This window comes from Hippopotamus amphibius, chromosome 6 (genome assembly GCF_030028045.1).
Source record: "Hippopotamus amphibius kiboko isolate mHipAmp2 chromosome 6, mHipAmp2.hap2, whole genome shotgun sequence".
NCBI classification, from domain to species: domain Eukaryota; kingdom Metazoa; phylum Chordata; class Mammalia; order Artiodactyla; family Hippopotamidae; genus Hippopotamus; species Hippopotamus amphibius.
This window is the reverse complement of record NC_080191.1, coordinates 167,250,530-167,271,751: the sequence shown is the minus strand read 5'-3', so window position 1 is coordinate 167,271,751 and position 21,222 is coordinate 167,250,530. Positions and strand designations below refer to the sequence as shown.

At 40.3% G+C, this 21,222-nt stretch overlaps 1 protein-coding gene across 1 annotated transcript in view; it reads left to right on the top strand.

Annotated features, from left to right (window-relative positions):
* The window catches only part of ATP13A5 (ATPase 13A5), a 113,955-nt gene extending 92,933 nt beyond the window's left edge, over window positions 1-21,022 (top strand). The window contains exons 26-30 of the mRNA XM_057740176.1: window positions 7,878-8,052; window positions 10,773-10,975; window positions 16,765-16,853; window positions 18,854-18,934; window positions 20,414-21,022. Of these exons, the coding sequence (XP_057596159.1) occupies window positions 7,878-8,052; window positions 10,773-10,975; window positions 16,765-16,853; window positions 18,854-18,934; window positions 20,414-20,674 (809 nt within the window). The 3' untranslated portion in view covers window positions 20,675-21,022. The remainder of the gene's footprint in view (window positions 1-7,877; window positions 8,053-10,772; window positions 10,976-16,764; window positions 16,854-18,853; window positions 18,935-20,413) is intronic.
* Window positions 21,023-21,222: the final 200 nt, after the last annotated feature.

Below are 21,222 nucleotides of genomic sequence, written 5' to 3'. Positions count from 1 at the left end.
TGTACAATGATACTAAAAAGAAAAGCCGAATACCGGGATGTTCCAAGAGCTAAGCTAGCAGGCGATAGCATGAAAGTGAAGGCCATGGCCATGCTCCACCACTCCCTATCTCTGTGACCTTTGGCAAACTATTTTCTAAACAAAATAATTGACTTGTATGAAAGGTCCTTATAGGGTTGTGAGGATCAGATAATATAGTGCATGTAAAGTGTATAGCACGGTACATCACACCCTGTAAGCGCTCATTACAAGACGAATGATATTGGGCTACACCCATCCTCTTTGTCTTTTTTTGTTCCATATCTTTATTGGAGAATAATTGCTGTACACTGTTGTGCCAGTTTCTGCTGTACAACAAAGTGAATCAGCTGTATGTATACATATATCCCCTTCCTCTTGAGCCTCCCTCCCACCCTCCCTATCCCACCCCTCTAGGTCATCACCAATCATCAAATTGATCTCCCTGTGTTATGCAGTTGCTTCCCACTAGCTATCTGTTTTACATTTGGTAGTGCATAAATGTCAGTGCTACTTTGAGATGACTGACTAATTTGATTAGCCCTTGAAAAGACTTAGACTGTGTACAGGTAGACTATTTGATTTGAAATTCAAAAACATGGGTGGTGGGACTTCCCTGGTGGCGCAGTGGTTAAGAATCTGCCTGCCAATGCAGGGGACACGGGTTCGAGCCCTGGTCCCGGAAGATCCCACATGCTGCAGAACAACTAAGCCCATGCACCATAACTACTGAGCCTGCACTCTAGAGCCCGCAAGCCACAGCTACTGACACTGCACGCTGCAACTACTGAAGCCCGAGGGCATAGAGCCCATACGCCACATCAAGAGAAGCCACAGCAATGAGAAGCCCTCGCACCACAACCATGAGTAGCCCCCACCAGACACAACTAGAGAAACGCTCACTTGCAGCAACTAAGACCAAATGCAGCCAATAAATACATTAAATTAAAATTAAAAAAAAAAATGGGTGGTAGCCTCGCCTCAGAATTTCCAGATGACTTGAGGAAGTTATTTTGAGCTTTTGCACACTTAATTCCATGATATCGGTTATGAATTTGACTCCCAAGGTGATGGGTATACTTTATGCTTTCCCATGGCAACAGCCTGTTGACTCTCACGCCAGTTGGTCATGCTGTGAAACGTAGCCTCTCATCTCAGAGCGAGCTCGATGGGAGAGTTGGGATGACGCAGGACAGGACCACTATTGCCAGTAGGAGAGAAAAGTCTCGGAAGGGTGATGATAGGTCAGAAGCATAGTGTTCTATTCAAATGACGGCACTTTATCCAAGTATTATTCAACAAATGTGTAGCTGGCTAAGTAAACAGTGAAGGTGAGAAATAGAGGGTGGGAACTGCTATTTTTGTTTTCACCCTCTACCTTCAAATGCTATTGCTTTCCCATCCCTGCAAGTTCAGTCATCCTACAGGTAGATGATTTCCTGGTCAATTCTAGGTGTTAAAATGACCTCATCTTTGGGTATAAGTCCAGGTATTATAAATTAAGATTTTATGTTTTCATCCAATTCAAAGTTTTCTTCCCCAAGTGAAGCCTATGGCTTGGAGCAGGCAGTGGGAGAGAAGGCCATGGTCTCGATTTTCCTTTGCTACCTACTCTCCCCTCTGCTTCGGCGAAGGTGAGCAGCAGGAGCCCCAGCCTGTCAAGTGCCCTTTAACAAGGTAGGCATCTAAACTCAGGCACTTGGCATGGGGCTTGCTGGTGAGTTCTGGAGTTCTTCAGAAATTCCCCGTCCAGTGGTCTGGACTAGACCAGTCCCTGACATGGGTGGTGCTTTCTCCTCTGACGCCTCAGGATTTCTTTCAGGAACTGCCTTCTAGTGGAACATATCACAAACCCTTTTTCTTCTCCTGGGCCCTCTAGCCTCAGCTGACTGCCCCATTGGGCAGATTCCTTCCAAGACAGCTCCTGGTTGGCTAATTTCCATCCCTTTTCCTTGACTTACCTGATAGTAGATGTGTAGCTTGTTCTCTGCTGCCCCCTCTCTCCTCCCGTTATTCTAAGCAGGGGAATGAGAGCCAATCACCCTCACCACTTCAGGTCTCTCCCAGAGTGCTTCTTATGACCTCCCTCCATTTGTGCTGCAATGCTGGGAAGAAAATGCAATTCCTGATGCTCCTAAAAATTCCCGTTAAAGCATCCCTTGATCATTTCCATGGTTTTCTCTTATGTAGTCTGTACATAGGTAACTGGGGGAGTGAGGATGTCATGCTTACAGTTGCAGGACCAGTATGAATCCCTCTTAGTAGGAAGTATGTAGATATGGTAGTCATCTCTCTTTACATTAAATTGGCACCTACGTCTCATTGTCCTCAAATATGAGGCTCAACAAAACTTCCCAGACAAAAGGAAAATCTCCATTCAACCTCCTCTTAGAGAAGCGATCATCTCCTTCTGTGTGTTGGGCACATTAAGTACCCGGGCATTGAAAGGCTGATCACTGGTGTGTAGAGTTTAGTGGAGGATTCACATACATGAATGGATGAAATACAAGTCAAGAATATTGAGTACCAGAAAACAGCAGACACTTTGGGAGATTGGAAAAAGGGGAGATTGTTTCTGATTATCTGCAGTTAAGGAGGAGATGGCAATGGAGAAAAGAGAGATACTGGGATAATTTCATGGAAGAAATAGCATTTACACCAAAATAGGAAGGGTGAATAGATTTCAAATATTTTTACCAAAAGAAGGGCATTTCAAGTAGAAGGAAGCAGCATGAACAAGAGAGAGCTGATAAATATAGGGCGTGAGTTTTTCAATTTGACCACACTGTAGGGTATGTGGAAAGAAACAGCAGGACATAAAATTTGACTAAGTAGGTCGGGTCAGATCACAGAATCTTAGCTGCCAGGCTGAGAACTGTAGACATTTACCTGCAGATGTTGAGTCATTGACGATTGGACGGTCAATATAAAATCACTCTCACCAAGGCATCTACATTTCCAGGTTCCCAGGTTAGGGCTTTGACCTTAAGCCTGAGTTAGTATGGGACCAAGATAATGCCATCACATTAAGCTAAGTGGAATAAGCCAAAGGGAGACAAATGCTGTCACTTATATGTGGAATCTAAAAAATATAACAAACTAGTAAATATAACAAAAAAGAAGCAGACTCACAGATAGAGAGAACAAACTAGTGGTTACCGATGGGGAGGGTGGGGAGGGGCACTGAAGGGGTAGGGTACAAACTATTGGGTGTAAGACAGACTACAAGGGTATATTGTTCAACATGGGGCATATAGCCCATATTTGGTAATAACTATAAATGGAGTGTAACCTTGAAAACTTGTATAAAAATTTTAAAAAGTAATTTCAAAAACCATAATGAAATAGATCTACAAAGTATATTCTCTTGGAGAATGTTAAAAAAAAAAAAAGACAATGTGGTCACATTATTTATTTATTACTTGCTTATCTATCCACACCCTGCCTTGTTCCCACGAGACTTTAGGGCAACATACAAAGGCTGCTAATAAGACAAGGTATAATATATGAAAGGAAAAATCTAGGACAAAAGTAAGATGAAGTCAGAAAATTCAATTAGGAAAATGCATGTCTTGAAGTCCAGTTGGACCCTCATAGGTTTAGAAGCCATCTTGAAAGGAACTTGTTCTAGCTATGTCTCTGGTCTTTTCAGTAAGACCCGCTCAAGTTAGATCAAGAAGATTGAGGAAGGGGCATCTTTAAGAATCTAATTCTCAAAAAAATTCTGAAAACAGAAAGTTGGAAGGCTTGAGGAGGGCTAGCGTCCTTTTCCTTATTTCCAAGAGACCATCTTGTGTCTTTCTTCTTTCTGCCCTCCCGGTTTTCATCTGACTTTCACCCATTCACCTTGCAAATGACTCCAAAGGGTGACGACTGTTGAGTTTCCATAACCTTTCTGCATGTCCTCCTACAGCCAATTAGATCAGCCTCTCAGTGTCATTTGCAAATCATTTGGAGAGAAAATTTATCAATTTCTCTTGGGTAAGATGCCCACTCGAGGCCAATCATTTCTATGAATGAAGGAGGAGTCAGGTAATTCAGCTCTGTTTGGGCCAATCGCTCACTCCAGCATACGGGAGGAGGCAGTTTACAGAGAAGGAGGCTGTAGGCGTAATTGTATCTGTTATAGAAATATATCATTTAAGTTCCATCAGTACTTCGATGAGTCTTTTCTGGGTCTTGGTCCCCTTGGAGAATCTGAGGGAAGGTATAGCTCTCACCTTAAAAATCTCCTGAGGCACAATCAAAATTGTGCATGTAGTTTAGATGGGTTCATGAGACTCTTGAAATGTGACTTACGCGACTTGAAGTGTCCATAACACGAAGTAAGTCGACTATTTAGGAGAACATACCTACATAATATCCAAATGATGAACAATTGAAAACTATATCTTGAGAATAGAATTTGAAGCTGCTAAGCCCTCCCACACAGCAGGCTCTGGGCTAGGTTCAGTAAGGGACAGAAAGTGGAACGAGAGGATTTCTTCCCTCAGGGAGCTCCCAGCCTGCTGAGTACGTGTGTAAACACGTAAATTTAATTCAAGACATTCTGAACGATAGCAGCAATATGGGTAATGTGCTGAGGAAACTCTGAGGAGCTAATGATTAATTCTGAATAAAATATAACACGTCACAAGTTTTTATTCCTCTGCATGCGATCTGAGAGATATATCATCATTTTAAAGAAACCTAGACAATTTAGAAAAGTTCTTCCAGTTGCTGATAAACAGTCCTGCTGTCTAAGCTGGTATTCCAGGGCTCCTCATTTTATTCTTTTTAATTCACGTGATCCAAACCACTGCAATCTGCTATAGAGCAGAGAACATGGGGCTTTACAATCAGACAGACTTGAGTTTACATCACCACCATGTCACTCACTAACTATGGGTCTTTAAGCAAGGGATTCTACTTCTCTGAACATCAGTTTCTTCACTGGTAAAGCAGGAGATAAATACCTCGTTTGCATTGCTTCTTAAAGAAATAACCATAATGTTTATCAAACACTTAGCACAGCCTCTGGAACCTAGTAGGAACTCTAAAATGGTGGTCTTTATTTTTATTTTTGTTTATTGTCAAGTATACAGACTCCTTGTCAGAACGTGTTAAGCATCTCTATTAGGAAATAGCTAAAATAATGTTTGCGTAAGGACTCTGGGTGAATCAGAGTGATGCTGACTAGGAAACCACCCCCAAACCTCAGTGGCTTACAGTAGCCGCTCACGGCTCTATGAGTCGACTCTCATCCAGCCGATCTAAGTGGGCTCACCCGAGCCACTCTGCTTAGGATGTAGATTAGTTGGCCTTGGTCCAGGCTTTGGGTTTAATTCAGGTTTGTTGCATATTTTTCTTTCTGGGGCCAGGCTGAATGTACAGACCTGGGCATGCCATCCCTGCAGATCGAGCAGAGCAGAGCCAGAGAGCAAGCCCAGCCATGCAAGCATGCCTCAGAGCTCTGCTAACATCTATTTGGCCAAAGAAAATCACACAGTAAAAACCAAAATTAAGGGGAGATAAAGTACAGTTTGTCACAATGATGCCAATAATTCCATCTTCCACAGTCCCTGTGTAAAAGAAAAGGCAGAAACTACAATGAACATCTGAGAAAGAGAAGATCAAAGAGGTAGAAGCCAGATGCACAGAGATGCAATGACATGTCTTTCTGCTACCCAAAGCCTCTCTGTGAACTCTGGGGCCACATTCTGCCTTGGATATGGGACTGCAGAGAGAGCTCCAGGCCCTGCAGCCTCTGCTGTCTACGGCGGCAGAGCGCAGCCTCCTTGCACCCCTCCCTCAGGCACTGACCACGGTCCGCACTGTGTACCTCTTCTCTGTGTGCCCGTGCAGTGACCTGGCACCAGCGACCTGGAGCTGGACCAGATGTCACAGGTTAAGGGCACAGCCTTCACAAGACTGCCTTCACTCTAGGCACCAGCTGTAAGTTTGGGAAGCCCCGTGCCACGCGCACTTCTGACATGCTGGTTATAAAGGTGGGTGTTCTCACTAGTCCCTCAGGTTCCGTCATTCACAGCAACAACTCACCGGACTCAGGAAAGTGCTATCCATCCGATTACAGTCCTATTACAAATTAGACCCAACCAAAGGGAGAGACATAAGGGCAAGGTCTGGGAGGGTCTCAAACACGACGTTTGCATTGTCCTTTCCCGAGGGAGTCAGTTTGCCTTACTTTCCTGGCACGTGGATGTGTGACCATGTGCAGAGTACTGCCGAACAGGGAAGCTCACCTGAGTTTTGGAGTTTTTACTGAGGTTTCGTTTTATAGACACGATTGATTGAATCACCGGCCATGGGGTTGAACTCAGTCTCCAGCTGTCTTTAGCTGAAGGCCCCAACCCTCTAATCACACAGTTGGTATTTTTGGCATGGCTAGCTCGCGTCCTGCGTCATCTCATTAGCACAGACTCTCTTCAGGTCCGCTAGGAACAACAAAGATACTCCTATCAATCAGTAGATTCCAAGGAGTTAGAGGATATATCCCAGGAAGTGAAGACAAAGGCCTGTCAAACGTCTCACTCCAAGGGTCCAGAGGTGACCTCCCAGGAACCTGAGGCAAAGGCTCGCCACGTTCTTTATTACGTACACCTTGTCTGTGTTTTCCACTGAACTTCACGTTCTTTAAAGGCAGGTGAGCTGCCCTTCTCAGCTCTGCATACCTCACAGCTGCTAGCCTAGCAGCCTCTGGGAAACAATGATGAAGTGGGTAAAGGTAAAGCTTTAGACAGTCAGAGAGGTTTAGGGTAAATGAGTTGGAAGAGCCTTTGGAGACCATTTAGACATTCCAACGCATTCATTCTATGTGGGAGAAAATGAAGCACCAAGGAATGTGATTACCCCAGAACACACATTGAGCAAACTAAAGACTCGGTTTAAAGTTTTATTATCTAAAACTGCAAACTCACTCCCCTCCATCCTGCCTCTACACGCATGAACCTCTACCTAAGGGTACACACCTCACTTTCTTATATCAAAGAAACCAGTCGTAAGCTATGAGAAGGGGAGAAGTGACAGATGTACGAACTGAAACATCCTGACCTCCCCATGCTACTTTCCTGCTCCATCCTGAGAAGTAATGTACATTCCATTTTCATCAGTTTGTTAGAATGTAAGGCTTCTGAGATGGATGTAATCGTCTTTTTTTTTTGGAAGGGGGAGCGGGTGGTAGTTCTGTTTCATCCCTGCCCATTGCCAATCCCTTAAATGTTAAAAAATAAATCCTAGGACCAAAATATATTTTAACACTCTGATCTAGATGCTAGATTTTTTTAAGTTCTTCTGCCTAACTAATGCTAGCAGTCCTCCATTTACACACCTATCCAGGAGGGAGCAGAACACTCCTCTGGCATCGATCCTGGTACACTGAAGTGCTCAGAGGATGTTGCCTAAATGAATAATATAGTGAATGTTTTTTAAAAAAAATTTCCCAGCATACGAAGGGCAGTCCAGTTAGATGCCTCCTTACTCTCTTCATCTTAACTCTCCGCTTTCCCATCATCATTGAGAGATAATAGTACTGTCATCCATGTGGAAGTTCACTTCTCTTTTACACACCACTCCTGGACAGTCTGTTTGTGGAGAAAATATTTGAAATATTTGCAGTGTGCAGTATGGTACATGTATGAATTATAGAACTTTTGAACCCATTAATTTTCATTTTTGAAGATGAGACCAAAGCATGGAAGAGGCAAAGGCTGGTAGCATTAGATGTGCAGCTAGGCGGTGAGCTTAGCTAGATGTACGTTCGCTGAATCTGAACCCTAACGCACGACTCAGGATAACACGCATCTCAATCTTTTATTCTCAATAATGAAATTGAAACAAGGAAAAATGCATTTGTCTTTCAGTGAGCTCAACTCACGCCTACCCAAAGCTGGCTGCGTACCGACCAGCAGGGCAGCTCCTTTCTCCTCCTTTGCTGCTGTCAGTGTGCCTGCACACCTGCTTCACCTGCGTCGTGCAGGTCTGTATCTTCCTCTCTGTGAAGCAGCAGCCCTGGTACTGTGAAGTCTACAGGTACAGGTAAGTTTGGTGTCTTAGTTTTCCTTTCTGAAGGTGGTACAGTGAGTACCCAGTGACGTTGTTCAGCTTGGTTTGAATATATATTCTAAAATTTTAATGAACCAAAGTTGTTTCCAGACTGAAAAATACCAATGATGGGATAGAACCCAGAACACAGTCAATGGGTGGAGTGCAGGGGTGAGCCAGGTGGCATGGGTGGGGACAGATCTTCACCTTGCCTGCTGTTGCATAGATGTGACGGCCAGTTGGCTGAAAGAATGTATTCATTCGTTGGTGGTTTGGACGTCGTATAGACCAGGGGTCAGCAAACACTTCTTATAGTAATATTTTGGGCCAGGTTGTAAATATTTGGGGCTTTGTGGGCTCTGTGGTCTCTGTTGCAACTACACAACTCTGCTGTCGTAATGAAAAAGCAGTCAGAGACAACATGTAAACAAGTCAGCGTAGCTGCGTTCCAATAAAACCTTTTTGACCAAACCAGGTGGTGAGTCGGATTTGGCCGATGGGCTATAGTCAGCTGGCCCCTGAGATCCAAGAGAGATTTGCTTAAATTAGTTTCAGTTTTTCAAATGAATGTTAAAATGTTCATTGGTGCTGTCATTGTTCTCATTGAATTGAACAGTAGACTCAGGGCAAATCTCTTCACCTCCCAGGGCTTTAATTTCCTTAATGATAAATTAAGGGTAAGAGGAGGTGAATTCATTTATCTATTATTATTTTTTCTATTCCTTTATTTACTTTTTTATTTCTAATCATTATTGGCAGTCAAATCGATTGTGACTGAATTGATAGTTATTAAACAGGAAAAAGCTGAAGTTGTACATTGGTTCTTGGAGGATGTTTCTATTTTCAAAGTTCTTTTTTTTCTTTTCTCCATTTTATTTATTTTTTTGGGGGGTACACCAAGTTCAATCATCTGTATTTATACACATATCCCCGTATTCCCTCCCTCCCTTGACTCCCCCCCACCCTCCCCGTCCCAGTCCTCTAAGGCATCATCCATAGAGGAGGTGAATTTAGATGTTCAAACTATTTTTTCTGACAAAGCCTGCCTGGCTTCCAAAAGGAAAGGCAGAAAGAGTTGCTCTTTTTCAGATAAGGCTTATACAAACTCCCCCTCACTCCACTGTCATCTTGAAGGTATCATAGCGCCTTCCTGTCAGTGCAGGACAGATTGAAAACTACAAAATGATATCTAAGACTGTCAGACCCAAAATTCAGCAATTCAAGTATTCCTTGAATATAGAATTCATTTTTGTTTCAAAACCAGATTTTTCCCCCAATTGGAGTGCATGTATTCAGAGACATAACCTTTTGATTGAATCTAGGAGGCAACATGATGTAGCCAAAAGGGTGATGGATGGGTGGTCCTGCCTCTGTCATTAAGTAGCTATGCCATTCTAGCCCTCAACTTTCTTATCTGCTTTGTAAGTATATTGGATTAGATACACTTTGGTGTTAAACTCTGTAATTCAGGCCTTCTGGTCTACTTGCCCCCTTTGTGCAAAGCTTTGTAATTGCTGTTTGTTTCTTAGTTTATTCTGCAGACAGTAACTGAACAGCTACAATATGTAAAGCACATTTTGGGAGGCTGGGGAACCAAGGGTCATAAGACTTAAGCCTTGCATTTGAGTTCACAGTTGAAAAATGAATTTTATCTATAAACAGTTATAATAGTAGTAAAGACTTTCAAGCTGAACAAGAAAACTGATGAAAACATGTTTGTCTGTGGACTTGATTATTGAAAGAAATGAATATTGCAAATGGATCAATCCAGACCGGGAAAGCCCATGTCTTAAATATTTTTCTGAGCAAATATCATGTGGCATCACTGTGCTAGGTGCTAAGGATTTCTTATATATTTGAGTAAAACAAACAAACAAATAAAAATAAAACCAAAAAAAAAAAAAATTCCACATTCAAAGAACCCTCATCCCAGGGGTGGGAAATGAAAATACGTGAAGGAATAATTGCAGAACAGTGAGCTGAATGCAACACACGAGAGAAGAATGGGGAGCACTAGTTATACTCACCACCGAATGCAAAGATGTTTCAGATGGAGTGACCTTAGAGGAAATAGGATGTCTAGACCCAGAGGTGTACAAATTGGGAGACAGGGACTATTCCCCTATGATTGGAGTATAGGGAGCATGGGAGGTCTGGCAAAAGATACGGCTCAAAAGGTTGACTGAGACCAGAGTGTGAAGGTCTCCTGGGCCTGCCTAAGAAGTTTGAACTTAATTTATTAGCAAAATAGAAACACAGACACTCATAGGCAAGACAATGTTCAGATCCTCAGGAAGAGGTTTTGGCTGTGGGAGGAGAGTGGATTAGAGCAGGCAGATTCAAACTCAGGACCCACCCATGTTAGGAGGCTTACGTTAGTGTGCAAAAGAAAACACAGAACCCATGCACGCACACACACATACACAGTTCATATGTCCTGAACTGAAAAGGATTCCTTAGGAAATTGTCATCCAAGCCCTTTCAAGACAGATCATTTGTTCCAAATGGAATTCTGGACAAAGAACAGTCTTGACTTCCTCTGCATTTTATTTCTGCTTTGTCATTGCAAGAGGTGAACAAAATATGTTCTGGTAGCTACTGGCTGGAACAGCTTGCAAGGTGAGGTCTCCTGGTCATGATTAATTTTTTTTTTTCCTACTAGCTGGATAAAAATAGAGTAAAAAGTTTCATAAATGCTGGTGATTCTTTTCTAGTAAGTGCTTTCTGGACAACCAGAGTAATTTCTCAACAAATGTGAGTTTGGAAAGAAACTGGACTGCAAATGCAACTTTGGTTCCTGGTTCGGTCTTAAGCTTTGAGAGTACCTCGCTGTGGCCCATCACCACCATCAACTGTATCACAACAGCATTTATCTTTTCTAAGGGCAAGCCGTTTCGAAAACCCATCTACACAAACTGTAAGTGTGAAGTTTAATATTTCTAATATTTTTTTTTCAACTCTCCCACCATCCCCAGAGTTGCAACTCACTGGTGAAGTGATTGGCTGAGAAGGAAATAATTGTAATATTCTAAAATTGGGTACTGAACGATAGTTGTCATAAGTGGTAGAGCCCTTGGGCAGAAACCTGCTCATGTACAGGTGAGCACATGCTCTATTGAATGGTCACATGAGTCCTGTCCTAATTTGAGTCATCAAGAATGATTTTAAGCATATATACATATGTCCAGATATTTTGTAAAAAGCTTTCTAACAAATTCAAATATAAGTTGACCTCTTAGTAGCTTTATAACTTTGGGCAAATAACTTCAATCATTCTGTGCATTTATTTGATCATCAGTGACAATGAATGTATTTTCATGTTATTAGCCTTTCTTCTCTGAGCGGTCTACTTTTTTTTTCCATTTCTTTTTCTGTTGCGTGGCTGCTGTATTTCTTACTTATTTGTATGAGTTACTTCTTTGTGGTTTTTTTCCATTGCCTTTATGCACAGAGAGTTTTTTTTTTCTCATTACAAAGTTAGGTAGATTATTATTCATTTAGTTTTTAAATTTATTCTAATGCTTTTTAAATCTAATGTTAATTTTGGCACTTAGTTTAAGAGAGAGATCAAACTAGTTTATCCAGCTAGTCACTAGTTTTCCTGGCAGATTTTATTATTTAATATTCCTTTTGATGATTTATTCAGTTGAATATAATGCCACCTTTATCATACCTATATACATGTATATTTAAGGTTTTCTGATATATATATATAATTTGTATGTTTTATATTATATTTATGTTGTATATTAATTTATGTATAATTAATTTGTTTCTAGACTATCTTTTATGTTTCATTGATAGGCCTGTCTCTTCTTAATATACTACTATACTTTAGAAATTATAGTTTTATAAGTTCTAATAAGTAAAAGATTGGTATATCATCATTACTCTTTATTTTTCAAAAACTTCTTACTTTTCTTTCTTTATTTTTCCAAATAAACTATAGAATAAATTGCCAGATTTTTAAAAAATCACCTGTGGGATTTTGATACTAGGAGAAAAATGTATTTGTTTACACAATTTAGTTTTTACCTTTAAGAACATGCCATGTCTTTCTTTTATGTCTCTTAGTAAATATATGCAGTTTTCTCCATTATAGATACTGCACATTTATTAAAAAAGCTAATCCTATGCTTTTCATATTTTTGTTTATATTTTGACGGACTTTTTCCCATTATATTTTCTAATCGGTAATCAAATACATGTGAAAGATAGAGTGTTGTTTTTATTTTCTACTTAGAACCTTTTCTGAACTTTGCTGTTAATCTTTGATTTTTGAGTGTTCTAGAAGGATAATTATTGTCATCTGCAATTAATAATGTTCCTTCTTCCTTTCCGATAGCTAAAATGCTATCGGAAAGGAAGAATTGCCAGGGCAGTGTTAATAATAGTGGAAAAAGCGGACAGTTCTACTCCTTCATAAAAATACTTCTAGTAGGTTTCACTTGTAAATAGGATTTTGAATATAGGTTCAAGGTGGGCCACATCATGCAAAGAAAACACCCTTCTATTTCTAGTAAATCGAGTATGTTTTAAAATAAAAAATGGGAGATGCATTTCATCAAATGTCTTCCTGTCACCTACTAGGATGATTATACTTGTTTTCTATTTTGAACTATTGCTAGAATGTGTTTCATTAATAAACTTATTATTAAATCATCTTCATATTCTTAAGCAAACTCTACTTATTGTGGTGGATTACACTTTTACTGAATTGAATTTTATTGCTTTTTAATATCTACATTTTATATGGGATTGGTTTGAAGTTTGTTGTGTAGTGTTTTGTTAGGTTTAGGTATTAGACCTGAAAACTCTTGGACTTCTTCTTTTCTTTGAAAAATATTTTACAGGTAGAAATAGTCTACCCCTTGACCATTTGTAAAAACCCAGTAAAATCATCTGGTTCCAAATCCTTTCTTTGAAAGAATTAATTTTTAGAGGGTTGACTTAGGTTGTTCTCTTTTCAAACTGTTTTTTAAAATAAAAATTTTTGCCCAGATAATTCCATTTCATTGAGATTATTCACAGGGTTTGGGATGGTATTTTCTTATGATTTTTAATGACCTCCGTAACTCTTTTAATATCTTCTCATCTTAACTATGTTCATGTGTGTTATGTTCATTTATTCTTTTTTTAATATAAATTTTTATTTATTGGCTGCGTTGGGTCTTCGTTGCTGTGAGTGGGCTTTCTCTAGTTGCAGCGAGTGGGGGCTACTCTTTGTCGTCATGTGCGGGCTTTTCATTGTGGCGGCTTCTCTTGCTGCTGAGCACAGTCTCTAGGCACACAGGCTTCAGTAGTTGCAGCAATCAGGCTAAGTAGTTGTGGTTCGTGGGCTCTAGAGCACAGGCTCAGTAGTTGTGGCGCGCATGCTTAATTGCTTTGTGGCATGTGGGATCTTCCCGGACCAGGGCTCGAACCCGTGTCCCCTGCCTTGGCAGGTGGATTCTTAACCACTGAGCCACCAGAGAAGTACCTATATGTTCATTTATTCTTACCAAAAATGTATTTCTACTGGTTCTCGATTTAGTAATAATTCTGTGTGTTTTCTCTTTTCTAATTTGTTCATTTTTGTTTTTCCTATTTTTCCCCCTTCTTACTTCCTATGAAAAATTTTTTAATGTTTGAGTTGATTTTATAATCCATGTATTTTATTCTCGTGAAACTTGAAAAGCATTCAAGGCCAATAATTGTAGTTTGGGTTACATTGTTTACATTTTCATATGTCTCTAATTATGACTTAATTTCCTCTTTGACCCACTAGTCAAGAATAGTGATTTTTAATTTTCAAGTGGGAAGAGATTTTGTTTTCGTTCCTCTACTGCTCTTTTTCTCAATAGCTTCCAAATGGACTTGGTTTCCCTTTTGACCCAGCAGATCTTTAGAATTTTGTTTTCAATTTGTATGTGGGGAGAGTTTTAGTTACTAATTTCTAGTTTTATTGTCATGATCGGAGAAAATCTAGCTTGTAATATTTCTGCTTTGGAGAATTTACCCCAGTTTTGTACATCACGTGTCATAAACTCTAATTTCTAATTTCTGAAAAAAGTCATAGATATTAGAGAAATAAGTCTCATTGCTATCCCTAAATTAGAAAAGTAATTTACCATAGAAATCCAGTTTTAGAAATTATATTATTCCCCTTCTCTCTGTTTTCATCCTCCCATTTTTTTTTAATATAGCTGTTTTGTCAAAGGTTTTGAGAGCACACTAAGATCTTCTTTTAATTATAGTTTTTACAAATTTCTTCCTGAATTTTTTATCTCTTTTCATAATTTTGACAGAGTATTTGATAATGCCCCTGGCTTCTGTCACAAAAATTAAGATTCTGTCTTGTGTTTTCAAATTCATCTCTTATAGCCGATATTTTATACTAAATATATTTTACAAGGAGGATATATTACATTGGCTAGTACTTTAGTTTGAATAGTGGCTGCAAAAATTGAGTTAATTAGAGCTGAATTAATTACATCATGGTAACTTAAAACTTGTAGGTAAATTCAAATCCCTATGTCAAACATAACCAATAATTTTAAATGAAAAAGAAATTTTATAAACATACTCTAACAAATGTAATCTTATAATAAATTATATATGCTCAAGGTTACACGTCAAAAGTCCTTGGAACTGTGGTTAAAATATGCAGGCAATTTTATTTTGGTGTAACAGAAAAGCCTTTGCCTCTCTTAACAGCCTTTGACAGAAGATCAGCTTTATGATTATGAGATGTAGAAAAAGTACAGGTTTAACTGTTATGGAAACAGGTGTGAATATTCACCAACTCTCTTCTTATCTGAGCATCATCTGTAATGGCTTGTCCAGGGCTTGTCTCCCCAGATCACCTGTGCAAACAGAGCCCATTCTTTCAAGATTCCTCATCAATAGCAGCTAACCTAGGAGAGCAACATTCACTTCAGTTCTTTATTACCTTTTCCAATCAAAGCCAAATTAAAGAAGAGAGCTTTATCATTTTGTTTCCACACTGCTCATTTGTGCCCTAGACTGGCCTTCTGTTCAGATCACTAGTCTGAGGACAGTGTGATGAGCACAGCAGTCAGCCCAGTTCCAGTAAGTACCAGGCCTTCATCAGGATGGGCATTTGGGGCATCACCTTCTTCCCAGCATCTGGGTCCTTGGGACTTGGAAACAACGAAGTAAATGAAAAATACACACAGCCATCTCCTGGGGTATGCTCATCACCAAGCTGCTCAGATTGCTTTATTTGAGGAGATACAGCTCTCTCTTTTCTTCTCTCTGTTTCACACCCCTCTCAAGCAAGCCTGGGTATTCTTCCAGGAAGTGTTGCATCTAGTTGTACATATAAAATGAGGCATGGGTGAATATGAGGTGTAGGTGGTGAGGGTGAAAACAGAGCCCTTGTTGCCTGGGTATTCTTCCAGGAAGTGTTGCATCTAGTTGTACATATAAAATGAGGCATGGGTGAATATGAGGTGTAGGTGGTGAGGGTGAAAACAGAGCCCTTGTTGCTTCAAAACATAGGGGCTGCTGTAGAGGGACAGGTGCCTCTAATTTCTGGTTGGTGTGGACCTGTGTAGAGTTGGGAGCCAGGAGCCACTGGAATAAATGCGGTAGAGAGAATATAGGAGAAAACCTAGTTTGTTTGTTTATAAATTTTGAGGATTGTAAGAATCATTTGCATCACATCAACACTGATTAAATGCTGTTGTCTGGGGCAGAAGGTGCTAATCCCGTCAAAGAGCATTTATAAAGCACCATCTACAAAGTGCCTGAAAGTTTTGATGGACGCGGAGTGGATGGGGTTGGGGACTAAGAACAGGAATGTTGCTGCAGTGCATCCTGAGAAGTTGAGCACCCCAAAGTAAAGCAATCTGGGCAGCCTGGAGAGAAAGAAGCCACTTCCTGTTTCAATTCAGAGTCTCAGAGAAGCAGATACAAAGTCCCTTTCAGATGGTTACAGCCTTGTGGATACATAAATGAAGACCAGGCAAAGCAGAGTGTGATAGATATCATATGAAATAAAACTTGGTAAGGCAGGATTAGGGAGTCTTTGAAAGAAACTGTATTGGAACTGGGCTTTTTAAGAAAAATTGCAACTTGCCAAGACTGGAAGAATATCATCCATGCAGGGTATTTTATGAACAAAGACATAGAAGCTGAACCCACTGTGGAAGCGGGTTTGTGGTTTAACTTTACTGGCACATAAGGAAGAGCAACCAGAGATAGGTTTAGAAAGGCTGATTGGATCCAGATTGTGGAAGGCCTTGAATGTCACTCATTCAAGACCCTTGGACTTGATTCTCTAGGCAACAAAGAAGAGTGAGGTGCCACCAAGAAGATAGACTGTTCATTTATCCATGCACAACTCACTAGACCCATGGTGATAAAGCCTTAGGACCTCCCCGGTGACCACTTACACAGGCCAGTCACTGTAGGGTATCGCAGCCCCGAGGACTCCTCAGTTGAGGTAACTCCTTGATGGAGTTTACTAGAATACATTTAGTTAACAGCTTTCTACACTCAGCCTTTCAAGGAAAGATTTTTAAGATATCACCTTTGTCTTGCAAGCATTAGAACATATTTGAAAACATATGAGGATATATCAAAACATCTGAAGATGTATGTGGTATTTGCCCAACAGAGATAATTGATTCTGCAACGTGTGTGCCAAATTATGGGAAACATTCCTTTAGCATCTAAAAATAATGTTTGCTGTTTCTTCAGATATATTCTCATTTTTGCTGGTGTCTGCCTTGGGCCTCACAATTTTCATTCTGTTTTCTGATTTTCAAGATATATACCGTGGAATGGAGGTACGTGGCATCCATGGCTCCCATGTGCAGTGGGACCATATTTGCATTGTAATTTGCAAGTCAGTTACACATGTAGTCTCTCTGGACCGAGAATGTTGTGAGGTTATTCTCATTTACTAGAAGAGCAAATAACATATCTCCATCTCACACATGCTAGCCTCTGAATGTTTTCATATAATTAGCATCATCATTTGAGTTCATTTTCTGTTCATACCTGGAACACCATGTTTGGATATTTTATTCTTCCGTGTTATACCAATACAATGAAATTAATGCATTAATACAATAATTAATCCTTCAAGTCTAATTTTTTAATCACATAGAAATCTTTTATAACCTAGTCGTGAAGAGTGAGAAAGGAAGGAGAAGCTCTCCTGGGGCCTGTGGATGCCATGGGAGGCTTCATGCAGGAGATGCAACTTGATCCAGGTCCAGAAGGATAGGCTAGATTTTGCTAAGTAGGAGACAGGGATAGTCCCAACCAGGAGAAAGCCTAAGCACAAGCAGAGAGGGCTGAATGGATCTCTTTTGTCTTGGAAAAGCAAAAGAACGTAGGGCGGCAGAGAGAAAAATCAAAAGCAGGGCTTGTTTCATAGAACACCTGGAAGATGAGCTGGGACTGAGGCGGTATGCTGTGGAGCGTGAGCAGGACAGCCAGTGATGTTTGGACTCTCTGCCGAGAGCAGCGGGAGTCATTGAAGATATCGGAGCAGCTTTTCCAGTGGGGCACTTAAGACGATGCCTTAGATGACAGCAAGAAGGGTGTATGTGAGAGGAGAGAGGCTGTGGAGGGGAAGCAGTTAGGAAATGAAAACCTAGACCATTCAGTCATTCACAAAACATTATGAAGCTCCAGGATGTGCTTGGCGCTGGGGTTACAAGGACGAAGAAGTTGTGGTCACCACTCTCAAGTAGCTCAGAAGCTAGTAGGGGAGAGCATCGCAGAAGCAAATTCCAAAACAGTGTGACGAGTGCCTTCCAGGAAAAGGGATGGAAAGGGACCTCCCAGATCAGGGTGGTGGCAGCATGAGGGAAAGAGCCAAGCTCTCCTCTACGATCTGACATGCGGCCGGATCTTACAGCCTTCTCCCCACCACCCTTGCAACCAGGGAGCTTATTTCACAGCCCTGAGAAAGGATGTCTCCACTTAGGGGAAAGAATAACATGGTGTTACTTTGAAATAACCCCTATCAGAATAGGGATAAGAATCAAAGATGAGCATTTAAACATTGTGGAGGGTCTGTGGTTTTAGTCCTGAATGCAGCTCATCCTCTCCACAGTCATCCCACATATTCTGTACCCTTTAGGGTCAGAAAGGGGGCTGCATAACTATTCTTTTGCTGTGGATGCAGCCATGGGAAGCCGTAGTTCTCACACCTATTAAGTAAGTGTATTTGGTGGTGAAGGTGTACCCTTTACTCCTTAAAAGGAGATGGGTTGGGCGGGTTCAACTTTCATGAAGCCATTAGATTTAAGGCTGGGAACATGTGTTCAAAAAATTGTTGCCTAGGTTCTGTCAAAATAAACTTGAACCTCTGTCCTCCTTTTGTTTCTTTTACTCACATGTCAATTTTATTGCAAGAAAGACCTCCAGGTAGCTTTTGCTTTGGGAGAATGAGAAGTAATAATATTGTTAGATGAATGATTTAATCTTCCCTCTATTTGAGAAGATAAAAATGAAGAGAGACACGCAGGCTCCAAAGTGTCCTGTCTCATGTCTGCAACCCAGGGCGCATTTACTCTGTGTCCATTGTTAGGCAGTGGAGGGGAGCACAGGGCAAGAGCCGGTCAGATCTGATTTGAATTCAGCTCTGTCATTTATTTATTGGCGTTGAGTCCCTGGGCAAGGTACTGACCATCTCATCTGTAAGGTGGAGAGAGTAACGCCTACCCTCCAAGCCCAGAGAGTTGTTACCAATACATAAATTAAATAAGATGAGATGTGCTCTTTTCAAGTGTAAGGTATGAGAAGTATAAAGGTAGTATTTCTTTTTCAACAGTTCATCCCAACCATAACATCGTGGAGGGTTTCAATGTTCGTGGCAGCCCTCACCCAATTCTGTGTGGCCTTTTTTGTAGAGGTAAAGAAATTTCTGTATGACTCGTTATTTTTCTGGGGAGATAAATAAAGGGCTGACTCTCAACAGATTCTCATTTTTTAGAGCAACCACTTTTATCCCCCAAAATGATAGTTCTTAAGAGTTTGTAAAAACTGCACATGTTCTCTTTGGGGGAGATGAGAATGAGTGAAAATTCTTTGAAGGCTGCATAGAAATGCTCTCAGTGTCTGTAGTGTAGAAAGCAAAACATCAAATTAACGAATTTTGCCTCACATGAAGGCATTGTATTGTACTTTCTTAGTATTTTTAATAATCTGGTAGAGACTAGACCAGGTGACCTTCCAGCTCTAAAATTCAATGAGACCTTTTAGAGTGAAGAACTGACTTCAGGAGGGCTTCCTTAATTAAGAGAGGAGAGAAGCTGTTGCTATCCTAGTCAATTCTTACCCTTGAAGGTCTTCTCCTATAGCATATCTTTTCTACTCAGTGTCACTAAATAGCTTTATCTACTCAGTGAAAGGCTTAGGGACTATTTTTTAAGGGACAGTTAAAAAAATAAAGATTCATTTACTGAAGTTCCTTGGGAAAAGACATTGACCAAATTAAGAAAAAATATGTTTATATACAAATATCCCATTGTATACAATGCACGTAAAATTTCTCATACTCTAAGCAATTCCATTAGTGAGACTTTGTTTTTAAAAAATAACCCAAAAAGAGAGGAAAAAAATGTATGTGTGTGAAGGTTCTCATCACAGTATTATCTACAGTGGTAAAATATTAGACTCAACTCAAGTGTTCAAAAGCAGAAATGCTGTTTAAATAAATAGTAATACAACAACTTGAAGAAATGTTATAATCATTAAAAATGATTATTGAGAAGATGGTAGCTACAAATTATACATGACAGAGAGTGTCTAGCATAAACAAAAGTGGAATGCAAGATTTGACCAATTCTATGATTATAACTGCATAAAAATTGTGTGCTTGTAAACATAGAAAAAAAAGAGACCCCCCCCCCCCCCACCGCAAATGGAAAGCAAAACCCATTTGACTTCTAGAGTTCATTTGTTCATTCAACAAACCATTATTTGGCACCTTCTTTGTGGCATGGGGCAGGTAGCAGTGATTTTTTTTTTCTTCTTTTGATTTTGAGTGCATTATTTTTTTATCATTTCGGTCTGGCAGTAAAATAATTCTAAGTGAATCCCCAGCCAGAATGGAACTAGGAAATCTGTGAAAATGAAAAGCTGTAAGCTTTTGGAGATTTCTGTGAACACAAGCACACTCTCAATTCTCAAGGGAAAGAACCCAGGGAGCTGCTAGGTTTCGTGGGGCTGCAAGGAGAAGGGACCACAGAGCATCAGTAATAAGCACATGTAGAGGAAGGCCTGGGGGAATGGGGGGGGCGGTGACCAACCTGGCTGCGGGGGGCAGGGGGGGAGGGGGGGGCGGGGAAGTGGATGATGGTTTAATTGTTTTTTCCACCTGATTTTCCAGGATGCCATCCTTCAAAACCGAGAGCTCTGGCTATTGATCAAGAAAAAATTTGGAATCCATTCTAACAGTCAATATAGGAACTGGCAGAAAACCCTGGCAGAAGACCCAACCTGGCCTCCCACAAACAGGACAGATTATTCGGGCCATGGCACACATGGATTCTACACCAACCAAGGCTATGACGGCTCTGAACAGATTCCAAAAGGAAAACTCGAACTGGGAGGCCAAACCACAGAACAGCATTTCTGGACCAGATTGTAATCAGAATTGTTAACAGCATCCCTCTTTTACCCAGAAACGCAAGCACTGTAGGGAGGTGATGACAGTCTACCCTTATCTTTTCTTTCTTCATCTGAAGATTCAAAGTGTTTTTCTCAGTGTATTGAGCCTTGCAACAAAGGACCTTAAATATGCTTATTTTGACTGTATCCTCTACCATTGAGAAAAATAATGCATTTCCTAGAGTATCATTTTTATTTTTCTAGCAAACTGTATTCACAGTCCATAGCATTATCCTGGTTAAAATGCACAACTTTTCATGGTAATAAAATTAATAGTCTGAACAACAATAGAAGAAAGAAAAATTGAAGGAGAGTTTGATCTTTGAAAGTTGTACCAATGTATTTTTATTTTCATCTACAGAAATAAAGGAATCTGAAAACAAAAACCTTCGCTCAATAAACTGTCACACATTTACTTAACCTTATATTCACTTGCAAAGAACATTTACTGTACATATCTTTTCCTAAAGTCACAGAATTCCTCTTTTTGCTTCTTTGTATGATTTTAATAGAGAAACAAGAAATGAA